General features: G+C 42.8%; 1 protein-coding gene across 8 annotated transcripts in view; it reads left to right on the forward strand.

Moving 5' to 3' along the window:
- SLC14A1 (solute carrier family 14 member 1 (Kidd blood group)) overlaps positions 1-20,495 on the forward strand; it is a 47,955-nt gene that overhangs the window by 18,637 nt on the left and 8,823 nt on the right. Inside the window, exons 1-9 of one of the 8 annotated variants that reach the window (XM_059409574.1) lie at positions 218-309; positions 1,190-1,253; positions 3,203-3,367; positions 5,472-5,588; positions 13,500-13,656; positions 14,393-14,582; positions 15,994-16,122; positions 18,132-18,324; positions 20,285-20,432. In XM_059409574.1, coding sequence (XP_059265557.1) covers positions 3,221-3,367; positions 5,472-5,588; positions 13,500-13,656; positions 14,393-14,582; positions 15,994-16,122; positions 18,132-18,324; positions 20,285-20,432 — 1,081 coding nt within the window. In that variant the 5' untranslated portion in view covers positions 218-309; positions 1,190-1,253; positions 3,203-3,220. The other 7 variants (XM_059409572.1, XM_059409573.1, XM_059409576.1 and 4 more) reach the window with 7 other exon arrangements.

Raw genomic sequence — 20,495 nt, forward strand, 5'->3', positions numbered from 1 at the left:
ACTTCACCCTCAGTTTTTAGTTTTAAGTGGTACCATGTTGGTCTTTTTTAGTTAGAAATATTCACCAAAGTATTTCAGGGTGAGGGTGGGAGCTAGAACAGGAGGGGAAGAAAAAGACGAACTTGCAGGATTGTCCCTGGGTCCAGACCTTGGAACGCCACAGGAAAATGGCAAAGCTGCTGGCACCAAATCAAGAACAGAGTGGGGCAGGGGGAAGAGGGAGAAGGAGAGGAGAGAAACATCAGCAGAGAGAGACACAGAGAGAGAGACTGAGCGAGGAAGAGAAAGAGACAGACAGACAGATATCAGGTGCAGGACAGGGGACTGGTCCTTGGTAATGCTTTGGCCGGGGCTCCTGAAGTGGGAGGAGAAAGCAGAGGGCACGGATATGCCGAGCCGGGTTCTGAGTATGAAACTGCCAGGTGCCTCCTCCCAGCACTATCTGCTCCCGAGCACCCTCCCTCTTACTAGAGCCTAGCCGCCCTTTATCAGCCAGAGCCTTCTGCCCCCGGGAAGCCAGCCGGCGCGTGAGTACCCTCCTCAGCTCTCTTCATTTCCAACTGTCCCATTACCAGCTTGTCTGCTTACTCCTAACTGTTGCTCCTGCACCCTCTTCTTTTTTTTAATGGAGAAATATGCCACAGATGGTTGCAATTGAGTGGAAGCAGCAAAGTCAGAATCCTGGAAGGCTGGAAAGCAATTTACCAAAGCCGCGGGCTTCTTGCTAAAGCCTGCAAGCCATGTCCTTTGCTCATGATTTCTGAAACAGGGTGCAAGCCCCACCTGAGCTCTGTGTGCAAGAGGGGTTCGAGCAAGGGGTCCACTTTACGTGCCAAATGACTCTGGGTTCACCCAGGCTGGACAGGAGTTTCAAACCGTGTTCGTGAAATAGTTGAGTGAAGTTAGAGACGTATCAATAGGACTCCAAAAAAAAAAAAAAAATAGGGTACAGGGAATGGCCCTTTCCAAATGTGGTTCTGCACCCCTCCCTGAGTGTGGCACTGAAGGGAGCGTGCTTGCTACCCACCGGGACAACCTGGGATCCAGCCCCAGCAGCTTCTTTGCAGCTGCATTTTCTGGTGTGGAATTCAGACCCCAAGGCTTCTGGGAGTGGTGCCTTCTGAGGACAGAAGTGTTTTCACCAGGAGACACGAGTACCTGACAGCATTGTCTTTGTTTCTGCTTACAGCTTTAAAGAAAACTGAGCACCTCCCACCACTTCGAACCCAAAACTACCTACAATAAAGACTATTGTAAGTACCAAATAAATGTCAATACTGAAATTCTGTTTATGAGTAAGAGCGTTTAAATGTTTTATTCTATGTTTATATCCAAAACTTTGTTTTATTTTTTAAAGTGATGCTTGAGCCACAGAAAATTGAAGACTTTCAGGTCTCTCCAATTGCACAGATTTCTAATGTATGCTGAGTTTTATTGCATGTATGCAAATAGGGAATGTTGGTTGAATTGAAATCCTGATATTGACTCACATTAGAATAAGTACTGCTTTGTTCCACTAATGACTTGGGTTATGAAAGGTGATTTCTGACTCTTGCTGGAAAGCTCACCAGGTGCTGCTTCCAGAATATTCCTGCGATGTTCAATTTAGCACCTATGGGCTTGTTGTGGATGTGTCAGTGGCACAAAAGAATGAGGCTCACTTTGAGGTACATGTCTGTTTGTCAGAAGAGTTCCTGCTTCCAGCAAGGGCATAGGGTGAAAGTAGAGGTGGCAGGGTCCTTGGCTATTGTTCGCCCCCACCCCAGAGTTATTTCAAGGCAGCCATGAAGACAAGCCTGTGTGCATTATGTCACAAAGCCCTGACGCGCACTGCAGACCCCGTCACTCGGGAGCTGCTCCTTCACTGTTTACTTGAATAGAATCTCGGGAGGCAGTAATGTGCTTTAATGTGCTTGGCGCCAAGAAGACAAAGATCCCCTGTTGCATAAAGCTGACTGCCCAGGAGACTTGGATAGTCTCCACTCTGAACCTCAGTTTCCTCTTCTATAAAGTGAAGGTTTGAGCTATGTACTCTTTACAAGCTCACCTGGATTCCAAATATTTCTCTCTGGGCTCTAAGAAAATACGATGCTGAGGTCAAGGATATTGTCTTCCTAGATGTGTGTCATTTTGGTGATGGAGGGAAATGGGAGTTTGCAGAGACCGAAGGGGGTTAACACCTACACGGAGGGAACGTGACAGTCCCTGTTTGTCTCTTTTTTTTTTATTTTCCTTTTAAAAAAAAACTGCATATAAAATGAGAGTCTTACCACTGGTTTTCCTTAATGCTCTTCTTTATCAAACAAACAAAAATATGTAATGCAACCCACAGACATTTCTGTTGTACTTAACTAGCCAGCTAGTTTAACCATGAATAAACACATACACGCACCATTTTTTCCCCCTAAGACATGTCAATAATATTTTCCACAGTTGTGGATTTTTCAAGGCAAGCCAGTAAAAGAAAGTAAAAATTAAATAAAGGAGGGACAAAAAAAAAAAAAAAAAAAAGCGCACACAACTTTTCCGGAACTTGTGAAGGAAGAATGATATCTTCGAATGCAAGGGAGGATTTTTGTTTTTTGCTGGTTTTTTTTTTTTAATAAAACTTACAAAAAGTTGCCACACTTGTTGACTTCAACTAAGAATTGTTTATCATCAACAAGGTGATATCCAGTATTTAACAGTTCTTGTTCCGATACAAGAAAAAATGTCACTGAGCAGCCTCTCAGACTGGGCTCCTGCTGTGCATGAAGACAGTGGCTTGTTTCTTATTACAGAAAATAGAGCCCACCCCAGGCCTTTGTAAAGAACAAGGCCGCGGGAAATTGTTGCATTGGTGTTGGCCCCTTAACAGTCTGCCTGCAGCAGGTCAGAGCCTGAAGCCCGCCCTTCACTGGGTGAATCGAAGCCCTGCGGCCAGGCTTCAGCTCTGCTAGCCTCCCTCTGGTAGAGAAACAGCACCAGGTTTACTATCTTTCTTCTTTCTTTTCTTTTTTAAGTAAAGTAAAATGCACATCCCATGTCTGTAGTGAGCTCACTGTCCCTCCTTGCTGCTGGAGAAGCCTGCCTTGTCCCTTGGCCGTCTCCATCTGGGGTCATGGCCGGGTTCCCAGGACTCCTTGGGGGCACTCCTGCCTCCCTCCATCCTGCATTTCCCAGGCTCATCCTGCTAATTCATGTCTTTTTGCCCTTTGTCAAGTATGGAGAGAAAGGAAGGATGAATGGACAGTCTTTGATTGGCGCCGCTGGGGACGCCCCTCGTGGTCCTCTTTGGAAGGACCCTTGTGGAGATGAGGCTGGTGAGGCCGGGCTCCGAGGCTTTGCCTGGCTTGGCGTGGTCCGGGCAAACGGGCCCTCGGATCAGGTAGGCTCTGTCCGTGCAGCCTTTGTCTCGGGGAAGGCGGGCACCTGTGCTCCAAGCTCTGGTGTGGTTTTTCCGAACGGAGCCTGGGAAGTGGGGTCCTTGTGCTCTGCTGAGGGGCGCGGCTGGGGAGCACGCTCGGGAGTCTTGGTCCGGAAAGTCACGCGGCGCTCAACTGGGGTTAGACGGGAGACCATTGACCTACTGCGTTTTGGTAACAGTGGAAAGGCTAGGAAAAGGGCATCTGGGGTTTTCATCTTACCCTGCTGCTACTTATTTAGAGCTTCTTCCCCTTATTTTCTTCTTTTTAGTTAAATTTAATGTCCTAGATTTGAGAAATCAGAGCATCAGTAGAAGTCCCCCGGCTGCATTGTCCTCCTGATCAGAATCCTTTTATTTTATATTTTTAAAAGATTTTATTTATTTATTTGACACACAGAGAGAAATAGCAAGAGAGGGAACAGAAGCAAGGGCAGTGTGTAGAGGGAGAAGCAGGCTTCCTGCTGAGTAGTGAGCCCCATGCAGGGTTCGATCCCAGAACTGTGGGATCATGATCTGAGCCAAAGGCAGACGCTTTAAGCTGAGCCATCCAGGCACCCCTTGATCAGAATTCCCAAAGTTCTCCAAAGAACTGCAAAAGTCACGCGTGATAAAATTCTAGGGTGAACTACAACCTTGAAGTTACTGGTTTCTTGTAACCACTTCTCGTGACTGAGTTCTGGAGCAAGTCTTCAGGATCTGAAGGGCTCCGGAAGCTTCAGTAATTCAGAATAAATGGTTGGTGGGCGGGGTCTGCCACAGCACCAACAGTCTGCTTAACCTGGGAGAGGAGCCCTCTCTCTGGGCCATGATACCGCAACAAACCATCCCAACGTGTGGGTGCTAGAAAGACAAATCACGATAAGCCTTCTATATGCTGGATTGTGGAATCAGACAAAAATAACTCAGTCTTTCTTTCACTTTGGGAGGCTCCCCGAGGAGCTCAGGCCATGCAGGTTCAGAATCACGTCTGACCAGTTACAGTATCAGGTTTGGCATCTGTATCTCCAAAATCTCTGAGTTGATGGTGTATTTAAAACCCTCTAAAATCAATAAATATATGCCGGAAATTTTGAGATCATGAGTTCGTTCACCCTGAAATAACCTATATACCTTATTGTTTCTGTGGTTGATGGAAAAATGAGAGTGTTTGAGTTCGATACTGCCTCTGTAGGAAGGGACCCACTTAGTTGTAGAAAAACCCAAAGCAATTGTGTCTGAGCTTCTGTCCTGGGAAGAAACCTGATGCCTCTCAGGAATGGGTCCTGCTTTGCCAATGAGTCAGTCACTGGAGCTGAGGAAGGAGCTTCCTGAGCAATGTTGTCAGTTATGAGATTTAAGAGGAAGATATATGAAAATAAATGATAGCCATCACTTAGATTATGAAATAAAAGGTAGTTTTTCATAATTATTAAAATTCAAATCGTATGCCATGTTTCACTATGGGGCCAGCTGAGTTCCCCATAGACTAAGTTTTGGTTCCTGACCTCCAGCAGTTTTCAATTGAAGAATTTCTTAATGCCGGGCCACCTGGGTGGCTCAACTACTTAAGCGTCTGACTTCCGTTCAGGTTATGATCCTTGAGTCCTGGGATTGAGCCCTGCGTTGGGATCCCAGCTCAGCCAAGAATCTGCTTGTCCCTCTGCCTCTCCCCCAGCTCAAGTTCACACTTGCGCTCCCTCTACCCCCTCCCCCCGCCAAATAATAAACTAAAAATGAAATCTTAAAAAAAAAAATAAAAATTTCTTTATGCCAAGGTTCATGGGCAATCTCACAAGTGCTAGAGTCTAACACTACTTTGCCAAGACGAAAGGAGCTTGGTCTAGAATTCATTGCATAAATAGCTTCTGCTTTGTGTAATGATTAGTGGTTGGCCATTGTTTAAAAGCAGGACACTTAGTCGGATAGTGAAATAATGCAATTGAAGTGTGTGGCTACTCAATTAAAAAAAAAAAAAATCAGTTACCCACACTGATATTTGTACTGGGATTAATAGAAACCCAAACTAGAGTCAGGATTGCAAAAACTAAAAATTTTGAAAAAGCATAACTTTATTATCTTTTAATAGGTGCTTGTTGGCTATGATAAATGCAACAAGGATGGGGCCAAAACTAGCCATGAGGACCCCTTATTCACAGCCTGGCCACAGGGAGAAGATGAGCTGGTTTATCTGGATAGATTTGGGGTATTACCTTGGTCGTGTCTCCAATGCATGCCTGTGACTTCAACTCTCTATTGGTGCCTTCTGGAGTCTGCTAGTTCTGATGTTTCCCTACTCCACACTTACCTGGCTGTGCTCCCAGACTTTCTTGCACGCTCAAGGTGGTTTGCCAACATCTTTCTCCCCTTGCCTCCCTCTGGGATTATGTCATTGATATTCTTCTTTGGTGTCTACCATCGGCACTGTGAAAACATCTTTGTTGTCTAGAGGGTCCCATTCTGGTGATGTTGGTGCTTTCCTATCACACAGTTATCATGAGAAGTAAAGAGTCTTGTAGTGAATGCAAGTCACGGTTATATCAGTATTTTCCTGAGGCAAGCTTGCTATAATCATGCCTTGTATATTCTTATTTTGTACAATTCTTGTATTACATTTTTTTTGTTTTTCAATAGCTTAGTTCATTTTCACCTTTTCCCGTTTCTATACCTTGTGGAATATGATACTTGACTGTTTTTAAACATTTAAATAATAAATTCCAAAAATAAAGAACATCTGAGGCAGTTGCCCGATGTGGGGACATAGTCAAGCAATCTTTGACTTGGAAAGTGTCTATGAGGGGCTTTACTTAGGCTGTGTCAACACACAGAGACTGTTTTATAAGTAATTCTGCCTTGTCAAACCCTTACAAACAAAACCTTTTTTGTAAGAGAGAAACTTAATTTTAAAAGGCTTCTAGAGACTTCTGGGGAAGATGGCAGAGTAGTAGGAGGACCCTAAGCTCAGCTCCTCCCATGGATGTGACTAGATAACACTCACATATGTGTAAATAACCCAGAAAAGGATCCAGAGGCCGGTAGAACAAACTCCACAACTAAATGTAGAGAAGAGGCCACACTGAAGAGGGTAGAAAGGGCGAAGATGCGGTCAGGAACCAGCAGACCCACAGGTTGGTCCCCATCAGGAGGGAGCCATTCACATGGAGACAGAAGGGAAACAGACCCCCACACCAGGGAACCCACACTGGGAGGCTGAATCCCCATACTATTTGGCTTTGAAAAACCAGAGGGGCTGAATTTCATGAGTTCTCACAACCAGGAGGGCTTAAAACCTGAAATTTTAAAAATCAGTGGGCTTGGCTCTAGGAGAGCAGAGTGGGAGAGAGGACACTGACAGCCCCAGGCTCACTTAAAGAGACAGCACAACAAACAGCCCCATGGAGACCTAGAATAAAAGCAGCAGTTTGAAAATGCCTGGGGCATACAGGAGGGAGAGTTATTTACTCATCTCAGAGCATGTCCTGGAGGGACAAAGATCACTGGGGGCCTCCTCCAGGAAGAAAGGAGTGGCAGGCACCATTCCCCCCCCCCATCCCCCCTCCCAGCATAAACACACAGCCACCTTCAGGAACCAGCCCATTGCTGACACTCTCTGTGGAACTTGCTAATTCTGCTTTGCCACTGCTCCACACCCTCCAGACCAACCTGCCTCTGTCTCAGCACTGCAGGACCCCTTTTAGTCAGAGCCCATTCAGGGCAGGGCCACAGGGTTGGCAGGGTTCAAGCAGCCCCAGTTGGGAGGAGCACCACTCCAAAGTGACTCCTGCCCCGGGGGAGACAACCACACACAGCAGTCAGACTGCAGCCCCAGCAGTGGGATTGGGGAAGAGATCTCGGGCCTGACGGCAGGCCCTGCCCACCAACAAAAGCTTCTCAGAAGACAACACAGGGAGAGCAGGCTGTGCTACTGCCTCTCTGGGAAATGCCTGGCTTGACTCAACTCAAACCCAAGGCATCAAAGACTGGCCCACTGTTAATACCAAGAGCAAACCCTTTGCCCACCACAGGCAAAGAAAGTCACTGCAGACAACTGGACTGAAGGAAAAGGCAGCTCAGTCCCCATAGCTGAGTGTGCACAACACACATAGAGGACAGCCCTGGAGCACCAGGTTCTGGGGAACACTGCAGGGCTCTGCAAAACCTCTTCTTCATAAGGCCATTACTTTCCAGTGCAGGAGACAGAGCTGACTTTTCTGACCCAGAGAAACAGATGCAGAGACTTAGACAAAATGAGGAGACAGAGGAATATGTCCCGAATGAAAGAACAGGACAGATCACAGCAAGAGATATAAGTGAAATGGAGATAAATAATGTGCCTGATAGAGAATTTAAAAGAAATGATCATAAAGATACTCACTGAGGAAAGAATGAGGACATCAATGAGACCCTTAATGATGAGACCAAAAAAAAAAAAAAAAAGAACTAATCAGAATTATGAGAACATAATAAATGAAATTTAAAATACACTAGATGGGGTAAATAGCAAACTAGAGGAAGTAGAAGAATGAATCAGTGACCTAGAGGACAGAGTAAAGGAAAGCAATCAAGCTAAGCAGGTTGAAGGGGAAAAAAACAGGCAAAATTAGAACAGACTTAGAGAACTCAGTAATACCAGCAAGCATAATAACATTCACATTATAGGGATCCAGAAGAAGAAGAGAAAGAAAGGGAGGCAGAAATTTCATTTGAAGAAATAAAGCTGAAAATTTCCCATATCTAGAGAAGCAAACAGAAATCCAGATCCAGGAGGACAGAGAGCCCCAACAAAATCAAACCAAGGAAGTTCCCACCATGGCATATAGTAATTAAAATGGCCAAAAGCAGTGATAAAGAGAGAATTTTAAAAGGAGCAGGGGAAAAGAAACCACTTATGTACAAGGGAAGCTTCATAAGGCTATCAGCTGATTTTTCAACAGAAACTTTGCGGGCCAGAAGAGAGTGGCATGATGTATTCAAAGTGCTGAAAGGGTCCTGAAACAAATAATACATTATATGTTAATATTTTAAAAAAGTTCTGAAAGGGAAAAAATAATCTGCAGGCAAGAATACTCTATCCAGCAAGGCTATCATGCAAAAAAGAAGAGATAAAGACCTTCTGAGACAAACAAAAGATAAGACCACTAAATCAGCCCTAAAAGAAATATTAAAGGAGACTCTTCAAGTGAAAAGGAAGGACCATAAGCAAGAGGAAGGAATGTAGGAAGCACAAAAGCAGTAAAAATAAGAATGTCTGTAAAAATCAGCCAAAGGACTGACAAAATGAAAGGATATAACATATAACACCATATACTTAAAATATGGGGGCAAGTAGAATACAGAAGGGTTCAAATTTAAGTGACCATCAAATCAATAGATACAGACTACTATATACAGATGTTATATACAAACTGAATGGTCACCACAAATCAAAACCCAGTAATAGACATGCAAAAATTAAAGAGAAGGAATTCCAAATATATCACTAAAGAAAACCAACTAATCATGAGAGAACAAGAGAAGACAGTAACGGAGGAGAACTACAACAACAACCATAAAACAAGGAACAAAATGGCAATAAGTACTTACCTATCAATAATTACTGTGAATGTAAATGGACTAAATGCTCCAATCAAAAGACATAGGGTGGCAGAATGGAGAAGAAGAAGACGAAGAAGAGGAGGAGGAAGAGGAGGAAGAGGAGAAGGGAGGAGGTATGGGGGGGGAAGACACATCCATACGCTGCCTATAAGGGACTCGCCTCAGAACTAAACACATTTACAGATTGAAAGTGAAGGGATGGAGAAGCATTTATCATGCAAACGGATGTGAAAAGAAAGCTGGAGTAGCAATACTTAATATCAGACAAAATAAACTTTAAAACAAAGATGATAACAAGAGACAAAAAAAAGAACACTATAATAATAAAGGGAAGAATCCAGCAAGAAGGTGCAACAATTGTAAATATTTATGCATCCAAATTGGAGCACCCAAATACTTAAAACAGTTAGTAACAAACATAAAGGAAATAATTGATTGTAATACAGTAAGAGGAGGGCACGTTAACACCCCACTTAACATCAATGGAGAGATCATCCAAAGAGAAAATCATCAAGGAAACAGTGGCTTTGAATGTCACATTGGATCGGATGGATTTTAATAGAATGAGTCAGAACATTCCATCCTAAAACAGCAGAATACACATTCTTTTAAAGTGCACATGGAACATTCTCCAGTATAGATTACATATTATGCCACAAAACAAGTCTCAACAAATTCAAAAAGACTGAAATCATACCATGCATTTTTTTTCTGACCACAACACTATGAAACTAGAAATCAATTACAAGAAAAAATCTGGAAAGAGCACAAATACATGGAGGTTAAATAACATGCTATTAAGCAATGAATGGATCAACCAAGAAATCAAAGAGTAAATTCAAAAATACACGGAGACAAATGAAATGAAAACACAAGTGTCCAAAATCTTTGGGATGCAAAAGCATTTCTAAGAAGGAAGTTCTTGGCAACACAGGTCAACTCAAGAAGCAAGAAAAATCTCAAATAAGGAACCTAATGTTACACCTAAAGGAGCTAGAAAAAGAACAAACAAAATCCTAATCAATAGAAGGAAGGAAATAATAAAGATCAGAGTAAAAATAAATGATATAAAGATTATAAAAGCAATAGAACAGATTGATGAAACCAGGAGCTGGTTCTTTGAAAAGATAAAAAAAAAAAATTGATAAACCTTTAGCCAGACTCATCAAGAAAAAAGAGAGGATTCAAATAAACAAAATCGTAAAAGAGGAGAAACAACAACCGACACCACAGAGATTTAAAAAATTGTAAGAGAATATTGGGAAAAACTAGAGGCCAACAAAATGGACAAACTAGAAGAAACAGATAAATTCCTAGGAACATCTAACCTCCAAAAACTGTATCAGGAAGAAATAGAAAATATGAACAAGCTGATCATTAGAAATTGAATCAATGATGAAAAACTCCCAACAAACAAAAGTTCGGGACCAGATGGCTTCACAGGTGAATTCTGACAAACATTTAAAGAAGAGTTAATACTTAGTCTTCTCAAACTCTTCCAAAAAATAGAAGAGGAAGGAAAACTTCCAAATTCATTCTAGGAGGCCCAAATTACCCTGATACCAAAACCAGAGATACAAAAAAAAAGAGAACTATAGGCCAATATCTCTGATGAATATAGATGCAAAAGTCCTCAACAAAATATTAGCAAAACAAATCCAACAACACGTTAAAAAAATCATTTACCACAATCAAGTGGGATTTATTCCTGCAATGCAAGTGTGGTTCAATAGTTAAAAATAAATCAACATGATACCTCACATCAATAAGAGAAAGTTTAAAAATATATATGATCATTTCAATAGATGCAGAAAAAAAATTTGACAAAGGGCAACATCCATTCATGATAAAAACTCTCAACAAAGTAGGTTTAGAGAGAACATACCTCAATATAATAAAGGCCACATATGAAAAACCCACAGCTAACATCTTCTTGATGGTGAAAAATTGAGAGCTTTCCCCCTAAGATCAGAAACAAGACATGGATGTCCACCCTCATCACTTTCCACAACATAGTAGTGGAAGTCCTAGCCACAACAATCAGTCAACAAAAATAAATAAAAACCATCCAAATTCGTAAGGAAGAAGTAAAACTTTCACTATATGCAGATGATATGATGCTATATATAGAAAACCTGGAAGTTCCCACCAAAAAACTGCTAAAACTGATAAGTGAATTTAGTAAGATCCCAGGATACAAAATCAGTGTACAGAAATCTGTTGCATTTCTATACACCAATAATGAAGCAAGAGAAGTAGAAATTAAGAAAGTAATCCCATTTAAAATTGTACCAATATAATAAAATACCTAGAAATAAGCTTAACCAAGAAGGTGGAAAGCCTATACACTGAAAACTATAAAATACTGATGAAAGAAATGAAAGATGATACAAACAAATGGAAAGATATTCCATGCTCATGGATTGGAAGAACAAATATTGTTAAAATGTCCATACTGCCCAAAGTAATCTACAGATTCAATGCAATCAATAACAAAATACCAAGAGCATTTTTTACAAAAATAGAACAAATAATATTAAAATTTGTATGGAACCACTGAAAACCCAAAATAGCCAGAACAATCTTGAAAAAGAAAAACAAAACTGGAGGTGTCACAATTTCAGATTTCAAATTATACTACAAAGCTGTAGTAATCAAAATAGTATGGTACTGGCACAAAAACAGGATAGAAAGCCTAGAAACAAACCCACAATTATATGGTCAGTTAATCTTCAACGAAAGAGGCCAGAACATGTCATGGGAAAAAAGAGTCTCTTCAACAAATGGTATTGTGAAAACTGGTCAGCTACATGCAAAAGAATGAAACTGAACCACTTGCTTACACTGTAACAAAAATAAACTGAAATGGATTAAAGACCTGAATGTGAGACTTGTAACCATAAATATCCTAGAAGAGGCAGGAATTTCTCTGACATTGGCATTTCTAGATCTGTTTCCTGAGGTAAAGGAAGTAAGAGCAAAAATAAGCTATTGGGACTACATCCAAAAAAAAGTTACTGCCCAGCAAAGGAATCAACAAAACTAAAAGACAACCTACTGAATAGAAGATATTTGCAAATGATATAATGGGTAAAGGTTAGTATCCAATATGTATAAAGAACTTCTATGATTCAACACCCATCCCCAAATAATCCAATTAAAAATTATGGACAGAAGATGTGAACAGACATTTCTCCAAAGAAGACATCCAGATAGCCAACAGACACACGAAAAGAGGATCCACATCACTCATCATCAGGGAAATGCAAATCAAAACCACCTCACACCTTTCAGAATGGCCACAACCCAAAACAGAAAAAACAGCAAGTGTTGGTGAGGATGTGGAGGAAAAGGAACCCTCATGCACTATTGGTGGGAAGGCAAACTGATGCAACCACTGTGGAAAACAGTATGGAGGTTCCTCAACAAGCTAAAAATGGAACTTCTCTACGATCCAGTAATTGCACTACTTAGTATTTACCCAAAGAATACAAAAACACCAATTTGAAAGAACATATGACCCCCCCCCAGGTTTATTGCAGCATTATTTACAATAACCAAATTATGAAAGGAGCCCAAGTGTCCACGAATGAATGGATAAAGAAGATATGGGGCACATACAATGGAATATTGTTCAGCCTTAAAAAGGAATGAAATCTTGCTATTTCCAACAACATAGAGCTAGAGAATATAACACTGAGTGAAATAAGACAGTCAGAGAAAGACAAATACCGATTTCACTCACATGTGGAATTTAAGAAACAAAACAAACAAAGGAAAGAAAAAGACACAAACCAAAAGCAGACTCTTAACTGTAGAGAACAAAGTGATGGTTGCCAGAGGGTAGGTGGGTGGGGGATGGGTGACACAGGTGAAGGAGATTAAGGGTTCACTTATCATGATGAGCAGTGAGCAAGGTATAGATTTGTTGAAACACTATATTGTATACCTAAAACTAACATAACACTATATGCTAGTTATATTGGAATTACAGTTAAAAACTTAATTAAAAAAAAATAAATTCTCATCTTGGGAAGTAGCTGTTTGGTCTGCATGAGTGAGTGCCATTTTGTAACCTAACATCCAGCTCCTATAACTGACAGCATGAAGCTTAAGTACTTGGTCTTAGCTCTTCCTGTATTATTATTTCAGTCAGTATGTTGAAATGGAATATTTTTCAGTCTTTTTCACTAGACTGGGCTCTCTGAGTGCATACTGTAGGTGCTCAGTGAGTGTTTGTTGAACTAGAAACTGGACCTCATGACACACAAGGCCAGAACCTTCTCATGGTAGCATTAAAGACAATAATGACAAAAGTAGAATGGGATGTGGGTTTGGGGGTGATAATCTCCATGACAATGTTTCAAGAGGAAACGGGTGCTTTCTTAGTCCTCTGGGATGTCATGATACAAATAGATTGCTTTTAAACTCATTCTCTATGGCTAACCGCGAGCAGATGCTGGGCTGGCCAGTCTGCAGTGCTCTGACGTAGGGTGTTTATAAGCTCTGTCCTTTCCTCAAGGAGCCGGAGGAAGAGGTAACCATGGAGGACAGCCCCACTATGGTTAAAATGGACCAGGGTGAAAATCAGGTTTTACCAAGTCCAAGAAGAAGGTGTCTCCCCAAGGCACTTGGCTACATCACTGGTGATATGAAAGAATTCGCCAGCTGGCTTAAAGGTATTTATGTTTCCCTCCGTTGGGGAGATGGGGGAAGTAGCTTCGGGGGAAATAGCTTGCTGGTTCTTCTACTCTTATCTTTCATTATAGTCCCCTTTCTTCTATTGACCTCTCTCCTCTCCAGTTTTCAACTTTTTTTTTTAAAGATTTTTATTTTTTTAAAGATTTATTTATTTATCTGAGAAAGATAGAGAAGAGAAGGCATGAGCAGAAGGAGAAGGAGAGAGTAGACTCCCCGCTGAGCCAGGCTGTGTCAAGGCTGACACAGGGCTTGATCCCACAACTCTGAGATCAGGAGCTACAATCAAGCATTGGATGCTTAACTGACTAAGTTACCCAGGTTGTCCAAGATTTTATTCTTAAGTAATCTCCATACGAAACATGAGGCTCAAACTTAAAATCGCAAAATCAAGAGTAGCACGTTTTACCGACTGAGTCAGCCTGGTGCCCCTAACTTTTTATCTTCTAACCTGCAAGCCTCTTCAGATACTTTTTTTGTGGAGATAGTGCTTAGAGCCAGAGCCCTACTCATATTAAAGGAATGCACCTGGCTCCATCCCATAATTTTAGCCCTTAAAAACTGAAGTTTTACTATTGGTAATTCATTTCTTTAGCTTAAGAGTCTGTACCTCTGAGCATGGTGAATAAGGGCATTCAGTGCTTTTAGGGCACTGGGCATGGAAAGGAACCCCTTGACTTGTCACTTCCTCAGCTCTGCCCGTCTCATCTCTTCCAGACAAACCACAGGTGCTCCAGTTTGTTGACTGGGTCCTTCGGGGCATATCCCAAGTGGTGTTCGTCAGCAACCCCATCAGTGGAATCTTGATTCTGGTGGGACTCCTGGTCCAGAATCCCTGGTGGGCACTTAACGGCTGTGTGGGAACGGTGGTCTCCACCCTGACGGCCCTATTACTTGCTCAGGACAGGTAGGTCCCTCTACCCAAGCCTGCTCTTCTTGCTTCTAAGAATGCAGGAGCCAATCCCTGACTCTGGGCATCAGTGATAAGGCCCCACCCGTCCCAGAAATACCCACCTTCATTTTACAGAACCTGTATTTGTCTTGAATCAGAGGTCAGGGGATTATTTATATATTTTATTCTTTCTCTTTAATCATTCACTAAATCATTCTTCTTTAATGATTAATCAGTTATTTGTCATGAGCATTTTATTTGGGCAAGAACGTATATGAGTTCTTTTTTTTTTTTTTTTTTTAGATTTTATTTATTTATTTGAGAGAGAGAGAGAGTACAAGCAGGGGGAGGAGTAGAGGGAAAGAGAAAGGTCGACGCCCCACTGAGCAGGGAGCCCAAAGTGGGGTTCAATCCCAGGATCCCAAGATAATGACCTGAGCCAAAGGCGTGAGCTTAATAGACTGAGCCACCCAGGCACCCCATGCATATGAGTTCTTGAAAAGTCTTGGTGAATGCACATCTTCTGTTGTTCTAACTATGGTGTTCCACAACTTGCTGACATGGCCATTAAAGCAATGTCGGTCAAGAATTCAGTCTGCAAGTCCCTTGTTGAGAAGGCAATCTTTGCCTAGCTGCCCACTGTCCTCAAGTATATTCCCAAATTCTAGAAGAAAAGATCACTTTTAGGGTTAAACCGGCAAAAATCCCATCATTTCCCTACATGTCCCAAAAGATTAGTTAAGGAAGACAACAGGTCAGCCTTCAGAAGTGAGGTTAAATGTCCAGGAACAAAAAGGAACCGGAGAATGAATTCGGTGCTAAGTATGCATATAAATGCAATACTCCGCCCAGTGAAAGTAATTGTTTTTCTTTGCAATAACTTGGAAATGTGTGTTTGGAGACCACAAAATGGAAACACAGGAAGATGAAAAATGTATGCTAAGTTGGAAGACTTATGTTTTTAAGGTCACAAACACTATGAAAATGAATTTACAGTTGGACAATCTTACACCTTTCACCAAGAATGTCAGACTTAGCAGTTTCACGGACCAGCTCTGTTCAGATCAAAGGCTCTTAATGACGCAAAAGAAATAGCAGCTTTCTGAAGGAAAGGCTAAAGGAAGCAAAACAAGCTGCCTCGCTCATTTCCCTTTCTGCACCTGGATGCTGGAGTCCTGTCTGGCTAAGACACCTCTGTAGGGGGTTGTTCTCTAAGGCACATTTGCATTTTATTCTCATCTACGTAAATTTCACTTTTTCCCCCACAATTTTAATAGTGTTTGGCTTTTACAGACTTTGAAATCAATTTCTAAATGTAATCTCGTTTTCTAATGTGAACATGATCTGAAAGTTACAAGTGTCATTTATGGGTGAGTCCTGCCAGCTTCCATGCAGGATGTGTCCTCGCTGTGCCTCTCGCCCACAGGTCAGCAATAGCCACAGGACTCCAAGGCTACAATGCCACACTGCTGGGAATCCTCATGGCTGTCTTTTCAGACAAGGGCAACTATTTCTGGTGGCTATTACTCCCGGTGTCGGCTATGTCCATGACTTGGTAAGCAGTCCCTGGTTTTCAAAAATGCTATAAAAAAAAAAATGTATGGGTGGAAGAGGGATTGGAAAGTTAGTGTTGAATGGATACAAAGTTTCAGTTTTGCAAGATGAAAAATGTTCTAGGAATGGACAGCAGGGATAGTTATACAACAGTGTGAATGAACTGAATGCTAGTCAACTAGAGACCTTCATATGGTTAAAATGGTCAGTTATATGGTGCATATGTCTAACAATTTTTATAAAAATGATTTTTTTAAGATTCAGAGTCAGATTATATCTATTGGAAACAGGAAGCATCACACACACCGATGCATGTATGTGACCCTCCCCACACACCTCATCCCCTCACCCCCCAAGATTCTGATGTAATTGGTCTGGGGTGTTGCCTGGCCATTGGAAAGTATTTTTTTTTCCCTTTTTTTTTAAAAATATATTTTATTTATTTATTTGACAGAGAGCGAGATCACAAGTAGGGAGAGAGGCAGGCAGAGGGGCAAGGGGGGAAGCAGGATCCCCGCCAAGCAGAGAGCCTGATGCAGGACTTGATCCCTGGACCCTGAGATCATGAGCTGAGCCGAAGGCAGAGGCTTAACCCACTGAGCCACCCAGGTGCCCTGGCCATTGGGAATTTTAAAGGCTCCCGGGGGTTTCTAACACAACCAAATTTGAGAACCACGCCCTACATCAGTGGTCCATCGTGCACACTACAGAATGACAGCAGGGCTTGTGGAAACACAGCATGCTGCTCCCCTCCCCCAGAGCTTTAGATTCAGTCCATCTTGGGTGAAGCCTAAGAATCCGCATTTCTAACTAGTTCCGAGGTGGTGTGGCTGATCCAGGGACTACACTTTGAGTACCACTGTGTATGCCTATACGAACACTCCTTACCCAGGTGCCCCTGTCGCCTTCAAAGAACTGCTTTCCTGAATTCAATCCCTTTTAACCCTAAGTTCTTCCAATTTGTTTCTTAAGTCCTTTTTTGTTTTTTGGAAACATATATTTCCTTCCTACTATGGCACGTTTAGAATATAAAATATGAATATCCACACGCATGAGTAGTACATCCCACTCTGGACAGTGTCTGCAGGGCACCCCCCCCCGACCCCGCACTTGTCTGTACCCACAGGCATGTGGGAGAGAGTCTGCTGGCAGAGTCAATCTGAACAGGAAATAATTTCCAAAGAACAGGCTCAAGGACAGGAGGTAGGTCACCTGCAGGGACTCACCACCAACCCCCTCATGATCTGGAGTTCTGACCTTAGTTGATGGGCCAATAAGTAAGAGCCCAAAAGGGGCCCAGAGACTAATCTAATCTAATCCAGTACCCCAGGCTACAGACAAGGAAATGGATGAGTAGTTCCTTGCCAAAGTCACACAGTTCACCAACTGCTTCAGATTTACAGCTGTTCCTCCCCGTCCTGCCCCCCTCCCACCCCGAGTTTAAGATCTTTTTCCTCCAGCCCACACCACCTTTCATCCTCCCTTGGGTAATTGTTTCTTTTTTTCAAAAATAGATATACTAAAGACTCATGAAGATGACACAGAAATTCAACATGGTGGTAGCCTCTGGTGGGGAGGCAGCGGCTCATGATCATGTACCATGATCGTGGTTACACAGGGGGCTCTAACTGGGGGGATAGTACTTTACCTCATACCTAAAATACTTCCAAAAATATTTCTACAGCCTAGATTTCATAAGTCACTGTGAACAACCCCAGAGTATAATTTTTCAAAAGTCAAACAAGCTAAGAGTTGATTATTGACTTTATGTAAGAATTATTCTCTGACAGGATTTATTGCGCGTGTGTTTGGTTTTCTGTTCCAGTCTGGGGTTTTTGTTTCATTTTGTTTTGTTTTGTTTCTTTCCCCCCTGTGAAAAGTTTGCTAAAACACCACGTTAGCATATTGCCCATGAAACAAAGCCTCTCCACCGTGTAGAGATTCGGTTTGTCCACTGAGCTGTCACGAGCATGAACTTCCCTTCTGTTCTGTGGTTGTTGTTGTTATTAGTCCAATTTTCTCAAGCGCGTTGAACTCCTTGTTCTGCAAATGGGATCTCCCGGTCTTCACTCTGCCCTTCAACATGGCATTGTCGATGTACCTATCGGCCACAGGACATTACAATCCATTCTTCCCAGGCAAATTGTTCAAACCTGTAACCGCGGTTCCCAATGTCACCTGGCCTGAGCTCAATGCCCTGCAGGTAAGATACACTATCTTCTCGCATTCCTCCTGACTCTGGAAGACACCCAGTGTCCTCCTGCTTCAGTGTTCTTGGGCATCAGAGCCTGATGAAGACTCTTGTCCTATAAACTGTTTGTTTTACTCCAAAGCTTTGGGCTCTAAGAGTTTGTTTGTCATTATTATTATTGAAGTATAGTTAACATACAGTGTTGTATTAGTTTCAGGTGTACAGTAGAGCGATTCGACAATTCTATATGTTACTCAGCGCTCCTCGAAATACGTGCCCTCTTCATCCCCTTCGCCGATTCACCCATCCCCCCACTCGTCTCCCTCTGGTAACCACCAGTGTGTTCTCTGTAGTTAAGGGTCTGTTTTTTTTAATCTCTTTTTTTCTTTGTTCTCAAAGGTTTTTTAAATGATTGCTCAAAGCTAAGTTTCCACCTCTCTTCCTAAAAGCCAGTGCAGAGTATAGTGCCATTGGACATCAAAGACTCTGTTTCAGACTTGCCCCTTCTTTGGGTGGTTGGGATGGGGGCCAGCCCTTGATGAAGGGCCTCCAGCCTGGAGTTAAGGCCTCTGTGACAGCCTCCTCTGATCAAAAGAACTGACAACTTATGTAGATTTAAAAGTGGAATTCATTACAATGAAATAAAATTAAAAATGCAGTTTCTTAGCCTGACCAGCCACACCTCAGGCGCTAAGTAGTCACCTATGGAATATTCCAGTACCATGGAAGTCCTGCCAGACGGTGCTGATCTTCTTCTCCTCACTCTGAGCTATCACCCCAATGTCAGCACCCTTCCTTCCCATTCCACCTGACTCCCCACCTCCTGGCTCCCTGAGGGATAGTTCTGAGGGAAACTTCCATTGGTTCTGAGGGAAAGCCTATGCAGTCTTTGCCCGTGTTGAGGTCCCTGGTCTAGACAAATAGAAAACGATCTTGTGTAGACACAACAATCCACTGTGAGCTGGAAAATTCAGGGTCCATCCTAGGATAGAATCAAACTCTCAGTACCATCCTGGGCTCTGTGCTTGGAAGCCAGTGTTAGATCCCGCCTAACATCTGAGGGGAGGGGGCAGCTCCTCCTGCCAAAGCAGGATCCCCTGTAGCAATCACGGCCTCCCCAAGGTCACTCAAGGGGTATACATGTGACCAGGGTAAGTAAATGGACTTGGTGACAAAGGAACCTAATGTGGCTAATTATGCCTCTCCTGGCCCGAGCAGAAGTACCATTATAAAGAATTACTGTTTGTTGGCTTAAACTGAACCCTATACTGCCATATTCCGTCAGCACTTAGCTGAAGTCGGGCCTCAGCCAGAACAGAGAATTGTGACATTCATGTGTAGTTGTGTGTTTTGAGGACTAACAGGAATTTGTTGATAACTGGAAGAAGCCAAGGATATTCTAGTTTAAATTAATACATGTTCTCATTAAGTATAAATAGGATCCTCATTCATGAACTTGCCAATGATTGCTTCTAAATTGTGGTTAAGATAACCCGGCTCTGGATCTCTGGCCTTAACAACCCGATTGCACAGGAGTAATAATACTTCTCTTGACCCTGGTGTGCACTCCTGTGTTAGCCTGAGAATGACAGACAGTTAAGAGTGGCAGAGATGTCAGCTGTGGTCCCTGCCATCCTTGTTGGGAAGTGTGGCAGGTCCTGGCCATGAGACCAGCTAGGAGCCTCCCAGCAACCAAAGCCAAGTGGGTGTGCAGGCCTGGGAGACCCTGAGTAAAGGGGAATTCAGGGAAGGCAGGCTCAGCATTCGCGAGCAAAGGGCTGGTCTATTTCTTGGGATAAAGCTGAAGAACAAGATTTCACTGTCAAGAGGAAGAGACTTTTAGAAATTAGTACCACTGGCCTCAGAAGACCAGATACTGCTAACTCTACCGTTACATTGTCTGTGCCTGCGGGTGTCCTGTGGCTTTTTGCTCAGTGGTGTTAACGAGCTCCTTTTCCAAACCGCTTTGCAGTTATTGAAATCGCTGCCCGTGGGTGTGGGCCAGATCTATGGCTGTGATAACCCGTGGTCTGGGGGCATTTTCCTGTTCGCCCTTCTGCTCTCCTCCCCACTCATGTGCCTGCACGCAGCCATCGGATCGCTGCTGGGGATAGCAGCAGGTGAGCAAATACAGCACCACGTACCCCCCCCCCCCCCCCCCCCCCCCCCCCCCCCCCCCCCCC

This window comes from Mustela nigripes, chromosome 8, assembly GCF_022355385.1.
Source record: "Mustela nigripes isolate SB6536 chromosome 8, MUSNIG.SB6536, whole genome shotgun sequence".
In the NCBI taxonomy this organism is placed as follows: Eukaryota; Metazoa; Chordata; class Mammalia; order Carnivora; family Mustelidae; genus Mustela; species Mustela nigripes.